The 27,130-nt window shown below is 41.8% G+C and overlaps 1 protein-coding gene across 1 annotated transcript in view; it reads left to right on the top strand.

The window, feature by feature from the left end:
- AMPH (amphiphysin) overlaps positions 1-26,636 on the top strand; it is a 210,082-nt gene extending 183,446 nt beyond the window's left edge. The window contains 6 exon segments of the mRNA XM_052638380.1: positions 624-749; positions 15,820-15,876; positions 15,878-16,030; positions 18,821-19,066; positions 22,341-22,442; positions 26,529-26,636. Coding sequence (XP_052494340.1) covers positions 624-749; positions 15,820-15,876; positions 15,878-16,030; positions 18,821-19,066; positions 22,341-22,442; positions 26,529-26,636 — 792 coding nt within the window.
- The last annotated feature ends 494 nt before the right edge of the window (positions 26,637-27,130 follow it).

Here is a 27,130-nt window from a genome sequence, read left to right on the forward strand (position 1 = left end):
TAGGGACTGAACAGCAATGTACAAGGGCAAGGTATCTGTAATTGTGGTGGCCCCTTGCCAGGTGGCTGAGTCTGTTCCTCCTAGCCGGGCAGTGGCACAGTCATTCCGTAGTGATCATTCATATGCATTAATGCATTTTGATCTGAATCATTGGGATGACCCCTCAGTTTTTGGCTGCAGTGCCCATCAACAGAGCAGGCAGTTCCCAGAACTGTGTTCTCCTTGAATTCTTCCTTACTCCTTCCAATTTCCAAAGGAGGGAGTGCCTAGGATCTCTCTGTCTCTGCTCCATAGTGCAGAGTACTGTATCAATGTCCCAAGAAGCGAATACTCAGAATGTTGAAAGCAAGTACAACGAGTCACCAAAATGGTAAGTCTTTGCCCAACTTCAAAGGATATCACAGTGATGGTATTGTGAAACTTAGTATGTTTATTCCTAGACTATTTCAGTTCTGTAAAGAACCATCATGCCTAATCTAGATTTTTTTTTTTCCAGCACACATTTAATGAAGCTAATTACCTATTGGGTGATGAAGAAAATCGTTAATTGTCCAGTATTCCATAACGTTATCTGTTCACATGTTGAATCTTTTTCTTCTAATCCATGAAACAAACCATCAAAGGCTGAATCTGAACAGGCTCCACCCACAGAGCCGAAAGCCGAGGAGCCCACTGCTGCTGTTCCACCTGCCACTGGGCTGGACCTGGGACTGGACACGCGGGCTGAGGAGCCAGAGGAGGGGGCAGCGGTGAGCGCTCCCACCACTGCTGTGCTCATCTCATTCCATTTCTCCCTTCTCATTCCTGTTTCACTTGGGCCACATCACTTCCATATCTGTCACAGCTTCCCAAGTTCAAATGACCTTTATTCTTTTGACAGTGAAAGTTCATTCTCTTATTTATTTATTTTTTTAAAAAGGAAGATATCCAGAGACCTGATCTAACACTGTCATGTTGCCACAGGCTTGGTTCTCAATAAAGGGTACCTTGAATCTTTCTGCTACTCTCCCATTCATGGTAAATAGGTGGTAATAACTCACAAATAACCAGACTTGTTAGTGCTTGCCCCAGCTGTGATGGCTAATGGTGGACCTTCCATTAGGGACCAACCTGCAGATGATAAGCAGAAGGGTAATCACTTTGTTGTTTATGTCTCCATATTGATTTCTTACAGTATTAGTCTTGTGGGTTGGTTTAGGCCCCATGAGGGACTGAAATCCCACATTAAAAATCATTGAATCTACAAGGATTCCTATGTGTACAACTGTTTGCTCAAAATCAAGTCTGGTGCTGGCTGTCATAATGAGGGAGCTTAAGGATCTGTTTTGTGCAGAGGTGGAGACTCATCTGTCTGCCTGGAAACCTCTCACCTTGCTCGCTGCAGCTGTGTACCACACCACATCCTAAAGTGGAATGGGGTCTATATGCACCATACTGAATTGAATCATTTAACACACTTGGAAGTGTAGAACGATACCAAAGAAAATATAATCCAAAATACCCGTGGAGAGTAAAAAGAGTTTATTTATGAAATTCAGTTAAAGCATCTCCCAAGAATTTAATCAGAGTATTGCTGCTGCTGCTAAGTCACTTCAGTTGTGTCCGACTCTGTGTGACCCCATAGACGGCAGCCCACCAGGCTCCTCTGTCTCTGGGATTCTCCAGGCAAGAATACTGGAGTGGGCTGCCATTTCCTTCTCCATTTAATCGGAGTACCATTTAGTAAATACTACAGCCTTCACGTAATCTGTACAGAGAGGAGAACCAATTTCCCAGTTTCCAAAATAACATTGCCTAGATGAGATAACTAGAGGAATGAAAGTTATAATTTTGCTGTTGGTGCCTTCTGTTATTTTGCCATGAAAAGGCAGGTCATCTGTCTAATTTATCATTTATTAATAGAGTAGAAAAATAAATAAGAGGGCAAGATAGTGATGCAAATACAAATTAAGAATGACTCAAGAAAAATGGTCATATTTTCCATGTAGAGCTACAGAGTTAGGCCAAATCCTGAGAACAAGAAATGTTCTCTTTCTGCTAGCCTGAGTCCCTCCTAGGAGGGCTGCTTGCACAGACAGTAGACCGGGAAGTGCTAAGACACCATGCGCCACTGGAGAGTTTTCTCAACTCGCATCCCCAGATTCACAGGTGATCTTAGTAACTCAGTGCAGATTGAACTTTTTCATTTGGTGTCAGATTGTGATCTCTGCACCTAATTAGCATGATTTAAGTAACAAAGGAAGGCTTCCCAGGTGACTCAGTGGTAAGGAATCAGCCTGCCAATGCAGGAGCCTCAAGAGACATGGGTTCAATCGCTGGGTCAGGAAGATCCCCTGGAGTAGGAAATGGCAACCCATTCCAGTATTCTTGCCCAGAAAATCCCATGGACAAAGCAGCCTGGCAGGCCACAGTCCATGGGGTTGCAAAGAGTCAAACACGACCAAGGAACTGAGTGGTGGTGGTTTAGTTGCTGAGTCGTGTCCGACTCTTGCGACCCCATGGACTGTTGTGACCCCATGGACTCTTGCGACCCCATGGATTTTTGTTTTCTCAAATTCTAAGTTTATTGGTTGTCCAGTGAACAATCTGAGTAGGTATCAATTATCAAGTACCTACTTTATTATACATACTACATTTATCAAGATTTATGAAAGATTGGTGATCTTTGAAATCAAGGGTAGTGTTAAAAATACTTAACAAGCTGCATGGTACAAGCATCAACCATTACTAAACCTGGTTTCCTTCATGTTGACTGAAGAGATATTTGAAAGAATTCTTCATTCTGAAAATACTTGTCTCCTAAACTTCATTTGAACTTTAAATAACGGAAATTTAGATTCCTTGTGAAATAGACTTCAAGCAGTTGATTTCTCCACCCTTAAAATGAACTAAAACATAATAGTAAGAGAGGGCAGCTCACAGCAGTTGAGTTTGCCTAATGCTTGTCAAAAGTAGATCCTTTTCATGTGTTTAGAATGAACATACTTGGATGAAGTCAGTTCTTCCCCAAGTTCTCCCTTCTACTTAAGCAAATAACATCAGACAGAATGTATTTTTGTTCCCTAACATAGGTTTATAGCTTCTTTCTCTTGGTGATAATCAAGATAACATTAGGGTTATTTTTTCTAAAGAAGGTCTCTTCAGTTGCTAGATATGTGATATTTAGTTGTAAAGACACAAAAGTCCACACTGTGTCCCAAGCTCTCATTAAGCAGACTGGCTGTGGCTGTCATCAGTCAGGATGGGGTTGACGTGACCTTTTGAGGTCATCATTTTTGCTACCAAAATGTCACCACATAGTTATTATTTCTAGTCTTGACAGAATGCATTTCGTATGAGGTGAAATTTGTGGTGGGTTTGTTGAAAAAGAAACAAATGTAATTTTGAAAACAGGAAATGTGAGCAGTGGTTCACAAAGCAACCCTGGGCTCTGAAGAGAGGTTTATTACATTTTTGTTTGTTGTTTTATTCCCTGAATAGCTAATATTGCCTTTAGTTTTTCCCTAAGGCACCAAAAGCACCAAATTTTACCGCTGTCTCTGCAGGATGCATTTTAAAAGCCAACACTTGCTACCTCTTCTCTAGATGTTTCCATGTCATATAAGTACTGAAAATTTTCTTTAGGAAAGATAATCAATATTTGTTTAGATATATATTAGAGAAATAGGTTAAAAAATAAAGATGATTTTTTTGCCTATATTTATTTCATTTTCTTCCAGAGAACCCCTCTTTCTCTAAATTTCTGTCTGGTCCTATAGTTTGCTCAAATGATGTGAAGTGGACCAATGTCTTTTTTCCCTATTAGTTTTAAAGAAATATTGCAGTGTAATTGAGTTTAGGGTTTAGCATCGTTTCCAAAACAAATAAATGGGAAAAAAAATCGAGATAGATATTTTTTAAATATTTAGAATAATTTTAGAATCCTGGAAGGTGAAACACTGGCTACTTTTGATTTTGCTGTATTTTGTTTCTTTAAATATTTCACCGAACTTAAGTTGACTTGTCAAGGCCAATTTAAACCAACAAATACAGATGGATAGATAGGTAAATATAGATAGATACACCATGAACTTCATCTTGCAAGGGAATAGTTTTGGCTGTGTGTGTAGAAGGCATATGCTAGTTTCCCCGCTTCGTTCAGCTGGTAGACATACTTGAGCCTCTCTAGATGTGAAGCTCTGCTCTGGTGCTGGGGGATACGGTTTTGCAGGCAGTAGCTGTGGCTCCAGCCATCCTAGTTCACACGGAGTAGTGAGAGAGGAGGCTGACATTGCACAACACTCAAGGCATCCTACTGTGATGAGCATATGGGTGAGAAACAGCACTGAGTTTTCTCCTTGTGCTGCGTGAACTTGGGAGCTCAGACTTCCACTGTGTCTCTACTTGTGAGCTTGGATCTGTCAGGAAGACACTGAGGACCAGAGGAAGCCAGATGAGGCTGATTTCTTGTCTGCTCTTCATTATCATGGGATTATGTTTAGATGCAAAGTAGTCACTCTGAAGTATGCCTTACATATATAATTATATATATTTCCCTGGTGGCTCAGATGGTAAAGAATCTGCCTGTAATGCAGGAGATCAGGGTTCTGTCCCTGAGTTGGGAAGATCCCCTGGAGAAGGGCATGGCAACCTACTCCACTGTTCTTGGCTGGGGAATCCCATAGGCAGAGGAGCCTGGTGCGCTATGGTCCATGCAGTTGTGAACAGTCAGACCCGACTGAGCAACTAACACACACACACACAGACACACACACACAGACACACACACAGACACACACACACACACACACCAGAAGTGTGTGTGTGTATGCATGCCTTGGAGACAGATTTACCTCTTTATTCACACCCACCCACACACACACACACACACACACACACACACACCAGAATTGTGTGTGTGTATGCATGCCTTGGAGACAGATTTACCTCTTTACTTTTCTTAGAAAAACAAAATCACAGGAATGGTCATTTTCTCTGAGTTTGACTGCACTCCTATTAGCAGCTAAGTACATTCTCAGTATCCCTCAGGCTAAACAAATAGCTGTTTCTTTTGTGTCCCAGGCACCCAGCAAAGATCTGGGTATATAATGCATGTCCAGTAAATTCTGAGTCATTGATTTGTTGATTGATTGACACTATAGTCTGCTTACCTGAATGAGACTACAGCCAAAGCTATTAAAATACAGATACTACAGGGTCATTTTCTTTCTATTTCTATTCAGATAATTGAATTTTTGTATCTAGGAAAAGAAAACTGTTTATTGTGATCAAAAGCAGGACCACCTATCTTGTTATGCTGCCCAGGAGCCCTGTGACATCTGAGCCTCAGTTGCCACAAATGGAAAATGGGGTTAATGTTAACTGCCTTCACAGTTTCCTACAAGGGCTTGGAAATAATCCCCGTTCCTAGTTTAACATCTGGTACATAGAGGTCTCTCAAATGATGAGAGTTGGATAATATTATTGTCATCATCTTCATGATAAGTAGTCCCCCCAAGATAAGCATAAGTCAGTGAGACCTTTCCTCTGAGAAGGGGAAGGCCAGAGATGCGGAGGTGACAGCTCCCCCTTTCAGTGTGCTGCACAATGATATCAAGGGACTCAATCTTGTATAGGTCCCCATCCAGGCCAGTTTCCTCCTGGAACCTGAAGAAGCTGCATCCCATCAAAATTCCTTGCCCTTTCTAAGAACACTTTGTCTCTTCTAGGGACCTTCCTATTGGGTCTACTGATAGGAAGTGTTCCAAACTTCACTGCCAGGAACATATGGGCTTTCAGAGACATGCAGCCTCCTTCAGGAGCAGTGGAGAGAACACAAAGGCAGGTGAGTTCCAGAGATTGACACAAAGTTGATTCCAGTGGTCAGGCCAAGAACTTTCTTTCTCTCTACCATTGTACCAGGTCATGGGGAAGAGACAAAGTTAGCCAGGACTAAAATGAAGGTAACAAGATGATAGAAAACTCCCCATGCCTCACACCTCACAGAGCGGATTGACTTGGGGTTGTCAGTTTCCATCTCTGAAAGTGGGGTGCTGGTTGTTTTCATATGTGGCTGATTTACTAAGTATTCATTAGCCACCTACCAGCTGGCATACGCAGACTGTCTTCCCTGCTTCCTGGCATCTCATGTTCCAAAGCCCTTTCTTACAAGACCCATGTGAGGATTGTGTGATGATGTTATTTTGATCAGAGTGTTATGATTACATGTGAACATGGATATGAGGGTTCAGATTATTCTTCCATCTTTGAGGAGCCCTTTGTCTACAGTTGGTGCCTAGTGATTTTTTAGGTGTTACTTTTGGCATGTACTCATTGTGTTCTGTTGAGGTGCAATTTACGTAACATAAAATTAATCAATTTGAAGTGAACCTAACATAAATTAATCGATTTTTTATTGAGGTACAATTCACATAACAGTCGATTTAAAGATAAAACTTCAGTGGCTTTCATACATTTCTAATGTTGTACAACCATCTCATCTGTCTAGTTCTGAAACCTGTTCATCACCCCAAATTAAAACCTTGTGCACATAGTCCCCTCTGCCCCACCCCAACCCCGGGAACTGCTGGTCTGCTTTCTGTCTTTATGGATTTTTCTACTCTGGATATTTCATGTGCATAAAATCATACAATATATGACCTCTTGGTTCTGGCTTAGTGTATACTTTTATTTATAATATTGAGTCTCAAGCAACCCCAATATTGCCTTACTCTGTGTGGCCTGCAGTAAAAAGCAGTTTATGACTAAAGACACCAAGAGAATTAAGGTATAGTCAATGGGACCATATCAGATACTAATAATTGACATGCCTTCTCTCACAGCAATCCCAAGAAAGATGATATTTAGGAATCGTTATCCCATTTTGCAGACTAAGGAGACTGAGACACAGAGAGTTCAAGTGGTTTAAATGAAGATTATGTACCCAGAAAGCGATGACATGAAGTGTGAATCCTGACATTTTAATTCATAGATACTCCTCTTTTAACTACTGCAGAGGCTATGTTTTTCAAAAAAAGCAGGTTTTAAAAGTATGTTTACAGACCAGTCTAAAGCCAACAGGATTACAATTGGGCTGAAATCTCTCCATGCTCACACCAGGACTTTCTCCAACTCACACTTAGACTTGGTACATATTCTTGGTGTGAAGCTGAAGGATCAAAAAGGAACAGAAATGCTCATACAGCCCCAACCTTGAGCTTCTCTGAGGCAATGAGGATCCTGATCCTCCACTTTGGCTGCAAAGCAAGGATCTAAGGTGATATATTGGAAAGATCACTGAATAAGAGTCTGGAGAAATGGCTCTGTGGCTAACTGTTGAGGTGGCCTTGGGGAAATCATTTTCCCTTTCTGTCCCAAGTTTCTTCATCTCTCTTCTACAAGTTGTGCTTGATACACAATATGTTCTCTTGCTGCTCTCAAAAATTTACAACTTATTCCATTAAACAGTGAAGAATTTCCAAAACCCCTCATGGTAACGAGTACCCTTCATTCGTGTCTTATAGCTTCTATTTGCTAAGCAAATGGGGTGACAGATTGCACGGAGTATATTTTACTTACTCGAGTCAGAGGCTGTCATATCCGAAGGTAGAGAGTTGGGTCTTCTAAGGGTGACTATCAACTCCTTATCCTTCCTCAAGATCCAGTCCCCTGACTACCATCTGGATGGATCCCAGGCTCCCCAGGGAGGTGCCCATGGTTCTGGCAGGGCCAGGGTTGGGAGTTTTAAGCATGGTGATATATAGGTGATTGGCAGATCTCCATTTTTTGGTCTCGACTCTGGGTGTGCCTGGTAGCCCTGCCTCAGCTTTCTGCCAACCTGAGCCTGGACCTACTCACAAGAAGGCAATTTGAGCAGTGGCAGCAAATGCTCAAAGACACCATAGCCAGGCAGAGTGAAATGTTTATTGTGTAGTAAAGGCATTTTCCTTAAATAAGCTCTTTGCAGTTCCCACTGAGGCTGTGTTTTGTGGCTACTTCTGAAACTAATACTTGATCACATCAAAACCTCTGACAGTGTGCAACACACAATATTTACCTTTGCTTGTAAAGATAAATCCACTTTTCCTATCCGTTTCTCCCAAAGAAGAGATTGCAAATGATCTCTAATTAAAACTTTGTTTTAATATGTACCATTATTGGATAGTCTACAATGACCTTAGAGGCCAAATTAACCCCAAATTCATTAACTTTGGTATTTCATCAGGAGATTGTAATTTATAAAGAAAGTATAGAGCTAAATCGGACAGATGTTGCCATGGCAACCCCTCTGCCAGCAGGTGAGTTGCACTGGGACCAGGCTGCTGAAGGTTTATGATGGGACTGCAGGCCATACTAGGAGAGTAGATTGAAAAGGATGATTAAGATGAAGGTCGGGGAAGGGGGCAAACCATGAAATTCCTTTATTAGAAAGAAAACGTGAAAGTGTTAATCACTCAGTCATGTCTGACTCTTTGCTATCTCATGGACTGACACCCTCCAGGCTCCTCTATCATGGATTTCTCCAGGCAAGAATACTCAAGTGTATTGTCATTCCCTTCTCCAGGGAATCTTCCCAAACCAGGATTGAACCCGGGTCTCTTGCATTGCAGGCAGATTCTTTACCATCTGAGCCAACAGGGCAGCCCAGAAAGAAAATGCAGAGAGTAGCAAAACGAAGTTAGTAATACCAGGTACTACAAAGGAAGGGAACACCAGTGGTGGTGAGGTGTTCCCTGGGAGAGCTCATGCCACAGTTGTACTGAAGGGAAATTGTCACCTGCCATTTTGTTTTTTGGGTTACTTTTTAGTATTTATTTGACTGAGCCAAGTCTTAGTTGCAGCATGCAAACTGTTTAAGTTGTAGTATGTGGGATCTAGTTTCCTGACCAGGGATTGATCCTGGGCTCCCTGCACTGGAGCATAGAGTCTTAGCTATTGGACCATCAGGAAAGTCACTGCTGTTTTCTAAGTGTAATTTATGTGAAGAGGGGTACTCTCCACCAGGCTCTGTGTTAGGACAGGGATTTTCTCTTCTCCAGTTGCCTCTTAAGCTTTTCTTTCAGATGGATCCTGAAGGAAATCCTGTTTTTTCATAACACGCTTGTATTTTCAGACAAGAGCTCAGGTTGGATCCAGAAGAAGGCAATGGCAGCCTGCAGCCAGGATCCACACTGTGGGATCCATCTCCCTTTTTTACTTCCCAGAGGGACTCAGGGGTCACTCCAGCTCTAGTGTTTATCAGTGGGAGAGTCAGAACTAAAATTTGAGTCTCTAGCTCCATCTCCAGGGCTACTCACCCTCCATCATATTTCCTCACTTGTCAAATGAGAACACAGGGCATGTAGGGGGCTTACTGTACCTGCTTATATCCCCATCTGTGAATGTGCAATGCACAGTATTTACTTTTGTTTGTGAAGATAATCCGCCTTTCCTAGATGAGCCCTCTGATCCTTCCAGCTTTGGAATCATATCAATGTTTAACTTGTGAACATAGGTAAGACTGCCCAAGTGCCCCGTTTCTGTGTGTTTTCAGTTATAATTCTGCAGTGCACTGGAAAAAACCAGGATGATCTTCTTTTCCACTTTCTCATTCTGTCCATATATTTCTAAACAATAGAATTTTCAGGAATATTGGCAAAAATAATGATGAGAAATTCTACCTAACCAACCTCTTCTCAATAGCTTTTTACCATATGATGTGTATCAGATATGAGGGGTTTCATGACATGGTTGCTTAGGTACCCAGATCATGTCTGCAAATAGATTTTGAAGCTATGAATCTCATCTTTTTGTTCATTTTACTTATTTTTTAATGGAGTATAATGGCTTTACAATGTTATATTAGTTTCTGCTGTACATTGAAATGATTGTACAGCAGAAATGTACTCCCCATCCCCCTGCCTTGGACCTCTCTGCCACCCCACACCCCCAGATCTCATCTTAAAGACAGCATTCCTAGAGTGTAAGTGAATGCACTGGCTGTAAGAGCACACTCAAATTCTTCAGCAAACATTGCTTGTTTGCAGTTGACAGTAGGAAGTCATGGGTCTGTAGAGGCGCCAGGTCTTGGCATCACAGTGAAACTCTAATTTGAGAGGTGCATTGTCTACTTGAGTGCTGGTTGGTGTGAAGAAACACAAAATTTAGAATCAGATTGTCCCAATCCTAGTTTACTGACTTCTTGAGTTACTTCAGCTCTTAAGTATGAGTTGATTTGTGTAGAAACTGGGATTATATCTAATAGGGCTGTTGGACGAATAATATATGATAGATGTAAAACACCTGGGATGGTGCCTGGAAAACTGTAGAGTCTCAGTAAATGTCAGTTTCCCCCACAGGCTACAGAATGTGCATATACTGAAACTGTCAGAGGCTCTGCCAAGAGCAAATGTCAGGAAGATGGCTACTCTCTGATTTTAGTGTAATCATATAAAATATATATATTTCTTACATTCTTTACTTATCATTAAGAAATATATTTAAGGCATTGTTCAGAGCAAATATTGACAAGAAAACAGTGAATAATAAATTACACAAAGCCCACAGATTACAAATTCCTCTGCAGCCGATCAGGGCTCTTGTCTCTATTCTCATCCTTGTTGATCTGCTTCTAAGAAGGGCACCAGCAACCAGAGGGCCTGGCTAGTTTTTGTCACCCCTGGTGCTCCCCTGCTTTGCAGGATATGGGTACCATTGTTACATTGCATTCATGTCACTCTACTTCTAGAAAATCTCACTAAGGCCAGTAGGTATTTGAAAAGACTGTCACGAATACCAATACATACAGCTTTCCACCAAGAGGATTGTTAACGCAGACGATAAAAAGGCAGTAAGATCTGTACAGTATCGTAAACTGAGAAATGCTCACCTCAGAGAAGGTCCCATGTGGGTCTCTGTGACTTCTGTGATTAATGTGCAAATTGTTTATAGGGTGCTTGTCCTGCACAGACCTTGTGGATACAGTAAATAACCCGCAGACAGGGAGAACTAATTTTAACCTGTTTTTGCATTGGATGTTTTCCACCAAAAATCGATTAGGCCAACCAAGATAGTGTACCAAGGTAGTATAATTTTGGCAGCAGATAAGGTACTAGTGTTTCTCTTAAAATGTAAAGAGAAAAAAATTTGATAATGTTGAATATCAAAGGCTTGAAATACTTTCAGTAGTTTCAGCCCTCTGGTCTCCCTTAAAAACAACAGCAGCAACAACAACAAAAAAAGCACTTGAAAAATATCCAGTAGCAGTCATTAGTCACTGTGGTTGCAGGTATAACATCTGTGATAGCAAGCAGAGTCTAGAAAAGACTAAATTTAGAGTCTAAAACTATATTAGCTAACAAATTGGAATGCATAAAAATAATCATAAAAGAGGGATAACTCCCCCTGAAAACCTTTTTAATCTGTTCTTGATTTATCTGGAGCAAACACTGAATCTGAGCAAATGGATTCTATTTCCACTGTATCTTTATGTTATCTATTATTGCTGCCAGTGAATAGGCACTGGAAATATTTTGTTAAGAGCAGAAACTATGGGGCAGATTCCAGACATAAGGTGAGGATCAGAGCATCCTTGATTTTCGGAGCAGTGTCGGACAGAGGCAGAAAGATGCAAGGGAATACAGGTAGAGGCAGTGCTCTCTTTGTAATGTTCCTGCACGTATGCGTGCTCAGTCACTTCAGTTGTGTCAGGCTCTTTTCAACCCTATGGACTGTAGCCCGCCAGGCTTCTCTGTCCATGGAATTCTCCAGGCAAGGATACTAGAGTGGGCTGCCATGCCCTCCTCCCGGCAATCTTCCTGACCCAGGGATCACACCCAAGTCTCCTGCGTCTCCTGCATTACTGGCAGATTCTTCACCGCTGAGTCGCCAGTGCTGTGCTGCGCTTAGTCGCTCAGTCATGTTTGACTCTTTGCAGCCCCATGGACTGTATCCTGCCAGGCTCCTCTGTCCATGGGGAGTCTCCAGGCAAGAACAGGAGCGGGTTGCCATGCCCTCTTCCAGGGAATCTGCCCAACCCAGAGATCGAGCCCGGGTCTCCCACATTGCAGGAGGATTCTTTACCATTAGAGCCACCAGGGAAACCCTGTCATGTTCTTAAGGTTTCTAAAATCAGAATATTAATTTCAGCTAGGGAAATAGAAATTCATTTCTAGTGGACTCAGAGAAGGCTGGAAGAGGGATCATTTCTTCCCTTTTTAAAGTAGGTCACTCTAAGTGTTTTACTTTTCCTCTGTATAGTCAAGAGCTTCCCTGGTAGCGCTAGTGGTAAAGAACCTGCCTGCTAATGCAGGAGACTTAAGAGACATTGGTTTGATTCCTGGGTTGTGAAGATCTCCTGGAGGAGGGCATGGAGGAGGGATTCTCCCATGGGCAGAGGAGCCTGGTGGGCTGAAGTCCATGGGGTCACAAAGAGTCAGAGTTGACAGGTGACAGCACATGCATGCTCTGCAGCCAAAGTGCCGTTTCCTTGGCACCTTGTCTTTATTATCAGTGTTACTTTTAGTATTTAGGTGATTTTTATTTTCTATCATTCTTATCAATGATTTTCTATATGCTCTTTTTTGTGACAGGGGTCAGGTAAATTGGTGACATTGTCTTTATTATCATTGTTACTTTTAGTATTTAGGTGATGTTTATTTTCCATCATTCTTATCAACGATTTTCTATATGCCCCTTTTTGTGACAGGGGTCAGGTAAATTGGTGACACATTTGAGCTTTGCTCTTTTGAGGTCAGAGTATCAGAGCAGGCAAACAGAACCCTTGGTCTCCACCTGCTGGTGGCCGGCGTCACTGCAGCCACCCTCTCAGGCCTAAATCAGATCCAGTCGATGAGGATGCTTGTTAAAATTATTAGCAAAGGAAAGGTATATCCTGCACTAGTAAGATCAGATACAACCAAACTGATAGTTATATACAGCTGTAGAGATAAATCAGGAACTCATTATTAAAATCTTATTTGTGTAGAGTTAAAAGATTACTTTTGGCCACACCAGTCCATACTTCACAGAAATCTATTCTCTTCAGGAGATACATCGATTCAGTTGAGAGTAAAATCCAGTTACTAACAGTATGTGTTTGGAACATGTGTGTAAGGAAGGTTTCATGTGTAATCACGTGGGGGAGCAGCCTGTCATGTAACCTAATGTCTGTTTTCTGATCTGTAATAGAACGTCTGTGTGTGTGTATGGTAGTAGTCACCACTCAGCTCACCCATGCTGTCTGCGTGATACAGAGGTTGTCTGGCCCAAAACTGTTGAAACCAGGCAGGTGATCACTCCATAGGTGTGATTTTTTTTCAGACAGATGGAAAGTATATATAACTTAGAATGAAGACAACACAACTTGCTTTCTACATTTGAACTCCTAAGTCCATTGTATACACAGTGTGTTTATGTATAGTTTATGTGTAGTTTCTTAGGATCCTGGAGAGAGCTTGTTGGTTTCTCCAACAGCAAAGCTAAGAGCCCTTGTTTATCACTCTTCTTGAAATTAAGATGGCCTCCTAAGTTATATTCTGAGCATTACTCTTTTAACAGTGGCAACAATAACATATATAAAAGATCTATGTTTATGTAAAACAAGAGATAGAATTCTTTAAAATTTTTAAGTTAACCTTTTATTATGGGAGCTTTCAGTCACTCTCCTAAATATAAATCCCCCTGTACCTCATATCCCACTTAAGTAATTATCAGTGCTTATAATGAACCTTAAATAAGTATCATGTAAAAGGGTTGTTTTTCTGAACCCATGTACTTAATGACAGAGTAGAGAAAAAAACTACATTCTATGTCATGGCCAGTGACTGTGTTTTAAATCATTGCATACTTTGTGGAGATAATAGGATATCAAATTCTGATAATCGGAAATTCTCCTGCTGCTGCTGCTAAGTCACTTCAGTCATGTCCGACTCTGTGCGACCCCATAGACGGCAGCCCACCAGGCTCTCCTGTCCCTGGGATTCTCCAGGCAAGAACACTGGAGTGGGTTGCCATTTCCTTCTCTAATGCATGAAAGTGGAAAGTGAAATCGCTCAGTCGTGTCCGACCCTCAGCGACTCCATGGACTGCAGCCTTCCAGGCTTCTCCATCCATGGGATTTTCTCCTAAGAGAAGGAAATAGCTTCTAAGAATATGAGTGATACTTGTCCATATAAAAAATACTACACTGCTAGCATTATTTTTCATTTCTAAAGTAAAATGTTGTAGAAAATATATTCAGCAACAGGTTAATTTTATATTAGTTATTTTTGTTTTTTTACTGCAGTATGGTTGGTTCACGATAGTGTTAGTTTCAGGTGTACAGCAAAGTGATTCAGTTTTTTATATTTTTATATATATATATATATATATATTCTCTTTCAGATTCTTTTCCCTTCTAGATTATTACAAGATATTGAGTATAGTTCTGTGCTATACAGTAGGTCCTTGTTGGTTATCTATTTTCTATTTAGTAGGCTGTATATTTGGAGAGGAGAATGGCATCCCACTCCAGTATTCTTGCCTGGAGAATCCCATGGACCGAGGAGCCTGGTGGGGTTACAGTCCATGGAGTCGCAAAGAGTCTGACACAACTGAGTGACTGACACACACACACGCACACACACACACAGGGTGTATATTGCAATGGGTTATTTTTATAAATAAAGATACTTCTGAGTCAGAAGGAGGTATTTTAAATGCCCCGCTATGACCATAGGTGTGTGGCTCAGGATTGCCGTCTCCCATTTCTGAGGCCCGTTCAGCAGGCACTGTCGTTGCCCTTTTCAGTATTCTGGAAATATTGGAATATTGTGTCTATTGCCCTGTTCAGTATTCTGGGTTCAACAGTTAAAGTATCTGCATCATGAAAGCTTTCCTAACTTAATAGGACAAACTGGGTAGAGTTTATTCAATAAGGGAAAAGAATGATTAATGCTAATCACATCAGCTAGCAAGATCAGTTTTTGAAAGATGCTTCCTGAGTGTATTATATACAATCAATCTACAGTGCTCCTTTTTCTCAGTCTTTCTGATTTGAATCTCTCAAATCAAGTCTGCAAACTGATATGAGAGTCTTGTAAAGACTTGGACTCCATAGCCAATCTGTTCAAAACTAAAATTTCTGATTGTACTTTTATTTCACTATTCCAAGTTTTACATACTACCTAAAGCTCTTCTGACTACATTCCAATCTTAGAAACAAGATTCTCATTTTTTTCTATTTTGTGTTTCCTAGTAAAGGAACCTAAATCTGATTTAATTTGAATTATCATATATATTTGATGACAAAAATGATTCTCCCTTCATTCTCAAGAGGTCTCTTGAGAAACTTGCTAATTTTTTTTTTTTAATGAATGTAATTTGGCTTACGGAACCTTCTCCATGCAGCTTTGAAAGTTTATATTTTTAAATGCAGTTTATAAAATTCTGACTGTGTGATAAGGGTGCTTGTCAGTGACTTTCTTCTGTGGTCCAGGTAGTACTGGGCTTGGGCCCCTTCCATTTTTGTCACTCAGATATCCTTTGCAATATTGCTGTCATCTTCTTTCAGCCAACAAGGATTAGAAAGAGCTTGTGGAGGGGACTGCACACCTTAAAAGCCGTGTTTCAAAAGTGGCAAGTGTCGCTCCCATTCACATTCCATTTGCTACACCCACCTGCAAGGAAAGCTGAGGAATGTAGCATCACTGGGGGCCCAGGAGGCAGAGGAGTCGGACCTTGGAGCAGATGGCAGACTCTGCTGTACCTGAATACTGGGCTTTGGGACATGACAAAGAGAGCCTGAAGTCTGATGGCCTCAGAAGAGGGGGGAGACATGACAGGGCTGAGTCTGACTCTTACTGAGGCCTGTTTGGTTTACAGATCATCCCTGGACCAGAGGCTGATGTGACGGCTGGGACCTTGGTGCCGGCAGCCGAGGGGGGTCCCGGTGGAGGAAGCAGAGACAGAGAAGGCGGCTCTTCCCGCTGGAGCAGGAGCAAGTTTAGAGGAGGCCAAGACTGACACCGAAGCCACAGAGGCCATGGATGGTGACAGATCTCAACTGGAAGAAGCAGAAGCAGCGGCCACTCAGGTACATGTCCTAGTAAATGGAGTTTCAGGGAGATGGTGGCCACTGGAACCGCTGCTGGCTGATGGTGATACCTCTTTTGGAGGTGGAGTAATGGATGGTATGTAGCCATTTTGTGGCTCCCACTCCACCAAAACGACATATTTGATTCTCAGAAAAAGTGATCTCCGCATTCTCCTGTATCAGCATCATGAAGCTCCACATGGCTCCCCATGCGCTGGTGGACTGGGCTTAAGCACAGATAGGGGCAAGGAAAACCATGGTATTAAGTGATGGAGAAAAAGAATGAAGCACAGATGAGGAAAAGGATGTGAATGGAGGGAGGGAGGAGGAAGAGAATTTGATAGAACAATAGGCTTGTTGGGTGGATTAGGTGAGATAATAGCCAGAGTCCTCAGCTGGGTGCCAAGCACATAGTGGGAAGCCAGTATTAGTAGTTAAGTCATATTACTATTATTACTCTTCATTATTCAGTTCAGTTCAGTCGCTCAGTTGTGTCTGACGCTTTGCAACCCCATGGACCGCATCATGCCAGGCCTCCCTGTTCATCACCAGCTCCCAGAGCTTGGACATCAAACTCATGTCCGTTGAGTCGGTGATGCCATCCAACCATCTCATTCTCTGTCATCCCCTTCTCCTCCTGCCTTAAATCTTTCCCAGCATCAGGGTCTTTTCAAATGAGTCAGCTCTTCACATCAGGTGGCCAGAGTATTGGAGTTTCAGCTTCAGCATCAGTCCTTCCAATGAACATTCAGGACTGATTTTCTTTAGCATGGACTGGTTTGATCTCCTTGCAGTCCAAGGGACTCTCAAGAATCTTCTCTAACACCACAGTTCAAAAGCATCAATTCTTTGGTACTCAGCTTTCTTTATAGTACAACTCTCACATCCATACATGACCACTGGAAAAATCATAGCTTTAACTAGATGGATCTTTGTTGGCAAAGTAATGTCTCTGCTCTTTAATATGCTGTCTAGGTTGGTCATAACTTTCCTTCCAAGGAGTAAGTGTCTTTTAATTTCATGGCTGCAGTCACCATCTGCAGTGATTTTGGAGCCCAGAAAAATAAAGTCACTGTTTCCACTGTTTCCCCATGTATTTGCCATGAAGTGATGGGACCAGATGCCATGATCTTCATTTTCTGAATGTTGAGCTTTAAGCCACCTTTTTCACTCTCCTCTTTCACTTTCATCAAGAGGCTCTTTAGTTCTTCTTCACTTTCTGCCATAAGGGTGGTGTCATCTGCATATCTGAGGTTATTGATATTTCTCCTGGCAATCTTGATTCCAGCTTGTGCTTCCTCCAGCCCAGCGTTCTCATGATATACTCTGCATATAAGTTGAATAAGCAGGGTGACGATATACAGCCTTGACGTACTCCTTTTCCTATTTGGAACCCATCTGTTGTTCCATGTCAAGTTCTAACTGTTGCTTCCTGACCTGCATATAGGTTTCTCAAGAGGCAGGTCAGGTGGTCTGGTATTCCCATCTCTTTCAGAATTTTCCACAGTTTATTGTGATCCTCACAGTCAAAGGCTTTGGCATATTAGAGTGCCTTAAACTCTCCATTAGGCTCCTTTTACCAAAAGCCCATCCCTACGTTGGGTAATGGGTCATTAATATGACATGAAGTTGGAGTTACCCCAGAAACACGAAGGCAACAAGTACAGATACTCCTAATGTGAGGCCTCAAACCCAGAGGCCACAGCAAGGACGGCTCTTCTAAACCCCATGTTCTTGCTCCTCTGAATTCTAAGTAGAAATATTGAAGAGTTGGTTTAATGTGAGGTTTTGCTTTTTCCTGATTATTTCACTTATAGTAAATTTCCAGAAATCTTTCCAGAGTTCCTTAATGCTTGAACCTACATGATCCTGTTCAAACAGCTGGCAGCGGTACTACTTAGAGAAATAACTCAAAAGTATATTCTATATTTTTCCATAGATTGTCTTGTCACAGTGCCAGGCATATTTCTGTATGTATGATGATATGCTTATTGAGAGAATGTATTATTTTCCCCAAATTGAAGAATGGAGGTGCCTATTTATGTTCACTGATATCTGAGGATATATAGAACTTGATCTCCAGGCTTCCAATATGCTAGTGAAATTCCCTTCCCTGCTCATCTTTGTTAAAGAATAAAACAGGTCTTGATCCTTTGATTCTGCTTTTCCCCCAGACAGCACAGTACTTGGAGCAGTTGGTGGGAATTGTCATCGCTCAAGTTATCACTGCAGTGTGAGCTCTGATGATAACCAGCAAGCAAAGGACATCTCCAAACAGGGGCCAGATCTTTACTAACAACAGGGTTTCCAGGAGAAAAGCAATCACAGGTGGTTAAATGTCAGTTTCAAGTGAGGGTTACTATTCAGTGGCACAAGAATGGACCACTGTGAAAAGGAGAGCATCTTCAGAGTCTAGCTACATTCCCTGTCAGGATTATTCCCCTCCTCCCATCACGATTAACCTCTCTCCCGAAAATCTGCTAGTCCACTTCTCCACTTCCTGAGAAACCTGTCTTGCCTAACTGCCTGGTTGTTCAAGGATCCACAAATTGGTCCCACTAAAGGTTTCTGTCTCAGGAGACAGAAAAAGGAGGCTCTGTTGGGAGGAATGTTTTGCCAGGCGGAAGGATTTGAGACCAAGACGTTGGGTGAAGGGCAGACGTTTAGCTGGATGGGAGACGTGGGGAAAGTGGAACCACGTGGGTGGGATGGGCTAGAGGAAACTCCTGGAGAGTACAGAAGCCTTCTTTCCCAGCCCTTGCCCACACCACCGTATTTTTCTGCCCCCAGGAGAAGGTCATCCCTTCTGTCGTCATACAGCCCGCCTCCAACAACGAAGGGGAGGGAGAACATGAAGGAACCGTGGATGCAGAGTACAAGGAGGCGGCTGATGACACGGCTCTTCCGGGCCCCACCAGTGAGATGCCAGAGCTGGCCTCGGAGGAGCAGAAGGCGGCCAGGGCCTCCCAGCCTGCACCTTCCGCTCCCTCTGCAAGCGAGGCCTTCCAGGAAGTGCCTCCCGGCTTCCTCTACAAGGTTCTAACTTTTATTTTGCTCTTTTTTTTTCTTACTTTACTCAGTGTCAGGAAAATACAGTAGTAAAATCTGTCACCTTTGATGGAGAACACAGTGTAATTAAATTTAGTCTTGTCTTACTTGAGGACTCTGTTTCAGTTTGATTTGCAGTTAACCACAGTTCATTGTTTTGGAGAAGGAACTGGCAAGCCACTGCAGTATTCTTGCCTGGGACATCCCATGGACAGAGGAGCCTGCCAGGCTGCAGTCCAGAGGGTCGTAAAGAGTTGGACAGGACTGAAGCGACTTGGCACACAAAGTTCATTGTTCAGTTTCAAAGCTTGTAAATTTGGTGGTCTTGTCTACACAAACGGATACGCTTCGGATGCCACATGCCACACTGACTGTTAAATATGTTTTCAGTTCTCTATGATCTGCTTTACAATTTTGCTTCAGTTAAAGCTGAGTCTCGTTTAAAAAGGAGAAATGTGTTTCTGGTCCCTTGACATTTCTTACTTTTTAATCTGGTGACCGTTTGTCTTTCCTTTGCTTTGAAGCCCTTTTGTGCAGACTTGGTTGTCTGGTTTATTCTTTTTGCCATATATATTTATTGTTTTTGTTACTGTATTGCTTTTGCCTTCATCCTCACATCACATTATAACATGGTAAGATTTCCATGCTGCTGGGCTGCAAGAAGCACAGTCATGTCTTCTATATTTTAACAACCGGTAATTAAAGAAAGTTCGGCCACAAGGCAAATGATATGCCCCTTGGTAGTGAGTGGGGTGATTTTTTCCACCCCAAGTGCCCCCTCGAGCTCTCCCTAGAGCCTAGGGCTTGAAATCATCCGTGTGCTTATCTGCTCCTTGCTGGAGGGCAGGAAACACCTTGCTGCAGTTGCATGGCACAAAAAAAGGAGTCCATAAATATTTTAAAAGTGAATAAATATGTTAATTGGCTTCTATGATAAGGAAGGGAGAAGGCAATGGCACCCTACCTGCATGTGGCATGTTTCTGCTGTACCATTTATTAAACAGGCTATTCTTTATTTTATGTTCTTTACTCTTTTGTTGTAAACTATTCAGATATGGGAGAAGGCAATGGCACCCAACTCCAGTACTCTTGCCTGGAAAATCTCACAAACGGAAGAGCCTGGTGGGTTTCAGTCCATGGGGTCACGAAGAGTCGGACATGACTGAGCGACTTCACTTTCCCTGTTCACGTTCATGCATTGGAGAAGGAAATGGCAACCCACTCCAGTGTTCTTGCCTGGAGAACCCCAGGGACAGCGGAGCCTGGTGGGCTGCTGTCTGTGGGGTCACACAGAGTCGGACACGACTGAAGCGACTTAGCAGCAGCAGCATGATAAGGAAACAAATGATGGAGGGAAAGTTTTTCTCAGAGAGGCCATCAAATGCCTATTTAGTCTTCATCAATGGAAGGGTCCTTACCAAAAAGCCTAGTTTAAATACCTTTTTAATAGAAGTGTTAGTCACTCAGTCATGTCCGACTCTTTGTTGCCCCATAGACTCGCCCACTAGGCTCCTCTGTCCATGGAATTCTCCAGGCAAGAATACTGGAATGGGTAGCCAATCCCTTCTCCAGGTGATCTTCCCTTCCTAAGGATCGAAACTGCATCTCCCACACTGTAGGCAGATTCTTTACTGTCTAAGGGAATCCCCATACTTAAGCCTAATACCCGGGCTTAAGCCAGGAGCTTAAAGGTAGATGATCCCACCTAATAGATTATAGTTGGAATACTAATAAGCATATTTGACTTGGCATTTCCAAATTCAGCTCTTTGTCTTTTAAAAAGTATTAAATATGTGTGTGTTTGTAGGGATGGGATTGAGTAGAATAGTCATTGTCTTTTTCTTCTGTTTGCTCCTTAGAAAGTAGCTGCTACCTTACCACCTCCATTGGGGACAGGTGGGCTTAATAGATGGATGAATTAATTAATATGGAGGAAAAAACTAGACATGTGGTCACTAAGCCAGTGTTCCACTGTGTTCTGTTTTAAGAAAAGGGCATGAGGTCAAGGAGGCAGGGATGCCAAGCAAGGTCAGGTCTGGCTGGGACCCTCCCTGACTTTGCTCAGTAGCTGCACACTGAGCTGGGGAACAGCATTTACCCACTATCTGGACTTCAGTGTTTTCATCAGAAAAAAATGAATTTGGCAATAAGACAGTCATTTCCAGCTCTTCCATGTTATGCTTCTGTATACAAAATATACAATTTAAAAGCCAGTTGTTTAGTCTTGGCTCTGGGAAAGAGGTCAGGGACACAGGAGAAAACTAGCCTTGATTAAATAGTTATCCATTTTAGTACTCTCTCCTGCTTCTTAAAAATTCTCCATAAACAAAATTTAAGGAAATCTCTTTAAAAAAGGGGGAAAAGAGTGGTGGACTAGGACAGATGTTTAAGCTGGTAGTGAAGTAGCCCTGGATGTCTGATCCATGGTGAATGACACGGTTGTCTTAGCATCATCAAAACTGCCAAGAGACTAGAACTCACCCCCACCACTAAAAAGAAATGCGAATTATGTAACTTACTCAGGTGCCAGATACTGCTACGGTGGCCATCATGTTACCATATGTAAATGTGTTAAGTTAACATGGTGTATACCTTAAATGATACGATGTTACATGTCAGATATATTTCTATTAAAAACCAGAAAAAGAGAGAAAGGAAACAGATTGTCATGGTTTAAAGGTAAGATAGGGAAGGAAGTTTATTTAAGAAATTGATCACAGGGTTTAATTAGATAGTACTTTGCATATAACATACAGGTGATGGTTTTCCCAATTATTAATTGTTTTACAGAGGAACTTTTCACTAGGTATCTTTAGGTTAAAAAATAAACAAATAGTAACAAAGCATTGGTGATAATAAAATAGAGCTCTCTAACAAAAATGTGAGAAATTAAAATTTAATTAATGCACTAAATTTTAGCTTAGGAAAAAGGCATTGCTTTACTAAATATATAATACATTCAGATGGCCTCAGTGTCTGCCTGTTAGAGTCCCTGGAAAAAGAAAAGAAAGTGAAGTCACTGTCGTATCCGACTCTTTGAGACTCCGCGGACTATAGCCTGCCAGGCTCCTCTGTCCATGGGATTTTCCAGGCAAGAGTACTGCAGTGGGTTGCCATCTGGGGCTTGACTCATATCTTCATCTTTTTTTATCCAGTTTAGAGATGCTTCTAAGAGTGCCTGCTGATAATCTGGCTGAAAAACTTTGGTTTTATATCTCTTTTTCTTTCTAAAATGAATCAGTTCTTTTACAATCTTTTGCAGGTGGAAACACTGCATGATTTTGAGGCAGCAAATTCTGATGAACTTACCTTACAAAGGGGTGATGTGGTGTTGGTGGTGCCCTCAGATTCGGAAGCTGACCAGGTAAAGGATAAGGGCAGAAAGTACCACGGGCTCTGCTGGTTTCTCCTGAGGGGCAGGTGGGCTCAGTGACTTCCTGAAGATGTTTCCACCTTCTGAGTTGCTCCATGAATGCTCAGTTGCTCAGCGGTGTCTGACTCTGCAGCCCCATGAACTGTAACCCGCCAGTCTCCTCTGTCCATACAATTCTCCAGGCAAGTGTTGGAGAGGGTTGCCATTCCCTTCTTCAGGGGATCTTCCTGACCCCAGGATTGAACATGGGTCTCCTTCATTGCAGGAGGATTCTTTAACATCTGAGCCACCAGGGAAGCAGTGTACTTTGGCTTAAGTACTTGAACCTATTTATAATAGCTGCTTTATAGTTCTTACAGTGAATTCCAAAAGCTGGGTCATCTCAGGACACATTTCTGTTGCTTTTTATCTTTGGTCATATTTTCCTGTAATTAAAAAAAAATTATACTGGACACAGTGGATGTTGCATTGTAGAGTTTCAATTCTGTCTTCTACTTCTGAAAATTGTTTCTTTTTCTTTTAACAGGCATTTAAATGAGTAGATAAATACCTTGAATTCATGGAAGTTTGTTTTAGTTTTTTTTACTCTCAGGCTAAGTTCTTAGTCCTGAGATTTGTCTCTACCTCTTAGACATTCTCCTTTGGGATTTCAGTAGAAATCCTGAAGGATTATCAAGCCCATTAGCTTTGTGGGATCTGAATTTAAAATTCTGCCTCCTCTGCACTGCCAGTGCTGACATTTCTACTTAGCTGTTGTTGCCTTCCTGCCGTTCCTTTCCCCAAGGCTCCTAGAGAGGCCCTTATGCATTTACAGCTTGGGTTGCAGCTCAGGATTCCAGGAAAGAAGTTTTCTGTATATTTGAGGTTCCCTCTCTGTACTCTCCTCTTTCAAGATATTCTCCATAAAAGTACAGCTCCTCTGGCAGCCGTAAACTCTATCCTCTGAATGCCCTGCATCACAGACTGAGGTTAACCCTCAGGAAAGACCTTGTTAACAGCTCTAACCCAGTGTGGTTTCAGGGGTTAAATATTCCCCAATTTCTGCGCTGGTGGCTCAGAAATGGTAAAGAATCTGCCTGCAATGTAGGAGACCCAAGTTCTATCCCTGGGTCAGCAAGATTGCCTGGAGAAGGGCATGGCAACCCACTCCAGTATTCTTGCCTGGAGAATTCCATGGACAGAGGAGCCAGGTGGGCTGCAGTCCACGGGGTTGCAAAGAATCAGACATGGCTGAGCAACTAACATGTTCACTTTCAATGTCTGCCTGCTTTTGTTCATTTTCAATGCCTTCACATACTTGATATATATACGTACTAAGTCACTTGACTGATGTCCAACTCTCTGCAAACCTATGGACTGCACTAGAATTCTCCAGGCAAGAATACTGGAGTTGGTTACCATGCCCTCCTCCAGGGTACCTTCTCAACCCAGGGATCAGACCCAGGTCTCCTGCATTGCAGCCAGATTCTTTACCATCTGAGCCTCCAGGGAAGCCCTCTAATATATAAACATATTTTGTAGCAGTCATTTTTATATAAAAACAGTTCCATTTATGTATGCACATGTATCTACAATTATAAATATAGCTGTGTTCTATGCAATAGTGTTTGTTGGATACCAGCTATTTTGCCACAACCAAAACTGGAAATCTTCAGTCTACCATATATTTTAAACATTTAAAATTTACTTTTCTATATTTTTCTCAGCTAAAGATTGATATTAACTATGATGCTTCACTTCATAAGTTGCATTTCAAAATCTATGAGTTGGAATGTATCTTGATTATGGGTTTATGCCAGCCCTTTATGTTTGCCTTTATTGAAACTATTTTAAAACCCATGACTCCACTTAGCTTCATCGGATTTTTCACTCACTGTAAATAAAGTCAAATGTAGACACTTGAGGGGAAAATATGACCTTTTGTATGTTTACCAGAGGTTTAGAAAATATTTAGTTATCATCTTTTACTCTAAGTATAACTTTGTCCTTCACATATATAACATCATAATTTTATAGAGGACACTTTTCCTCATCAGCTAGGTTATTATCAGTTATTTTATCAAATCATTTTTTCTCTGTTACTTTTTTTTCTGTCGTCAAAAATTGGCCTGTCTAAATGCTTATATTTCTTGTCTGTATAGTAGCATCAATTTATGGTCTTAGATTATATCAAAGGAAATGTATTCAGCTCCTTTATTTAATTTTATGAGACCTCGTTTTATCTGATGTACTTGAACTATACTGGGGATTGGTTCCGATGAAATCTGGCTATCCTTCATTTTAAGTGGGATATTTTCCCTGTATTGGTTAACGTAATAAAGACAGTCATTTGCCACTGGTTTCACATCCTATGATCTGTATGTTTGAAATTGTTCCTTCAGCTCAGCTTTCCCCAAGTAGACTCTGCTTGTCTCTGGAAGGCCGAGGGCAGATGTCAGCCTCCGTTTCTCAGTTTCACCTTTCATCTACTGTGGCCATGCACAGACGGGTTCTTTAAACTGTCTGTGGCTAACTGTCTTCATTTTTGTGAGGGCACACCTATACGATGACAAATGTTTATAAGGAATAATTTACAAAGACTATGACTATTTCCAGCACAAATGTCATGACATCAAACTGCTCTGTCGTTTATATAAACTCGAAAAACAACAGTGACAGCAAACACAATAGTGATACCAGGCAACAGATATCAAGCTGTTAGTGTCTGATTAAGTCTTGTATATGGTGGTTTATTTCAGGTACATGTGTGAGTGGGTAGACAGAGTTCTTTCTTACAAGCAAGTGGTTGAGGCTAAAGTCGAAGACCTATACTATTAACATTTGTTGTTGTTCAGCCTCTCAGTCGTGTCCAGCTCTTTGGGACCCCGTGGACTGCAAACACGCCAGGCTTCCCTGTCCTTCACCATCTCCCACAGCTTGCTCAAACTCACGTCCATTGAGTCAGTGATGCCATCCAGCCATCTTGTCCTCTGCCGTCCCTTTCTCCTCCTGCCTTCAGTCTTTCCCAGCATCAGAGTCTTTTCCAGTGAATTGGCTGTTTGCATCAGGTGGCCAAAGTATTGGAGCATCACTTCAGCATCAGTCCCTCCAATAAATATTCCGGATTGATTGCCTTTAGGATTGATTGGTTTGATCTCCTTGCAGTTCTGGGGACTCTCGAGTCTTCTCCAACACCACAGTTCAAAAGCATCAATTCTTCAGTGCTCAACCTTCTTTTATGGTCCAACTCTCACATCCATACATGACTACTGGAAAAACCATAACTTTTACTACATGGATCTTTGTTGGCAAAGTATTGTCTCTGCTTTTTAATATGCTGTTTAGGTCTGTCATAGCTTTTCTTCCAAGAAGCAAGCGTCTTTTAATTTCATGACTGCAATCACCATCTGCAACATTAACCTTCAATTAACTATATATATAAAACAAATAATTTCCAATTTTATTGTATTTTTCTTAAACTAACAACTTACTAGGGACAAGCTTTATCCCTGAGCTCAGCACATAAGTTTACAGGTACTGTGATACCCTTGTACAGGACCACAGTACTCGATAAACCCATTATTTTATTAATCATTGGCAATGTAGATTTTTCCAGTACAAGAATTCCCCTACCTATAAACAAGTTCCATGCCAAGAGCACATTATTAAATCTAAGTTGTTTGTTAACCTAGGTACCCGACTAACATAATTGGCTGTAGAGTACTGTAGTGTAATAAATTCATAATACTTTTCACACAAATAATACATAAACAAGCAAACAAAATATAAAGAAAATATTTAAAATCTTACAGCATGATACCTTGAAAAGTACCGTAAGTACAGTACAACAGCTAGCATAGTGGTGCTGGCATCGAGTGAACAAGCATAAAGAGTTACTGACTACAGGAGAGAGAGGAGATGGGAGATGGGAGAGCTGAAGCATCATCAGCAAGAGGAGACAGAGGGCAGGCTGCAGTTTTACTCACACCTGACGTTGATGGAACACATGTTCTCATCTTTAAAAGTTTGCAAACTGAAGGTTCATATATAAGGGGATTCCTATAGTTGGACTCTAAAAGCCCTGTCTTTGTTTTGCAGGATGCAGGCTGGCTGGTAGGAGTGAAGGAATCAGACTGGCTTCAGTTCAGAGACCTCGCCACCTACAAAGGCCTCTTTCCAGAGAACTTCACCCGGCGCCTGGATTAGGGCCAAATATATTGTAGAAAGAGCCTGATTACTGGGTTTTTAAACCTTTGTGGAAACCTGAAGAGTTCACTTTTGCTATGACACTCTTAATGATTGACAGACCGATACCAGACAAAGCTTGGAAGGCTGTCTCAGTGGAGCATGTGTGCAAACAAATGTCAGAGAAAGCAAAAAGTAAATTAAGGGAAAAGTCCTCACTGGTTCCCATGTTCTTGCTACCAGGTTTGTTTGTGCTTTGTCCAAGCTGTGGAGACTCGTGTACTCGACCCCCTCCCACCAATTCTAAAATAGCTTCCTCCAGACCAGAACCTTAATTTCTCTGCACCAAGTATGTGGTATTGAGTGGCTGCCCTGCTGAAGACATGATGAATTACCCTGTAACGTGAGATTATCGTATTCCCCTACGCAGGTGTGAGCACGTGCTCTCCCTTTCACGTTTACTGTGTTTAAAACGAAACTGCTGCAAAAGTTGTCACTGTTCTTTTCCAACACAC

This window comes from Budorcas taxicolor, chromosome 4, assembly GCF_023091745.1.
Source record: "Budorcas taxicolor isolate Tak-1 chromosome 4, Takin1.1, whole genome shotgun sequence".
Taxonomy (NCBI): Eukaryota; Metazoa; Chordata; class Mammalia; order Artiodactyla; family Bovidae; genus Budorcas; species Budorcas taxicolor.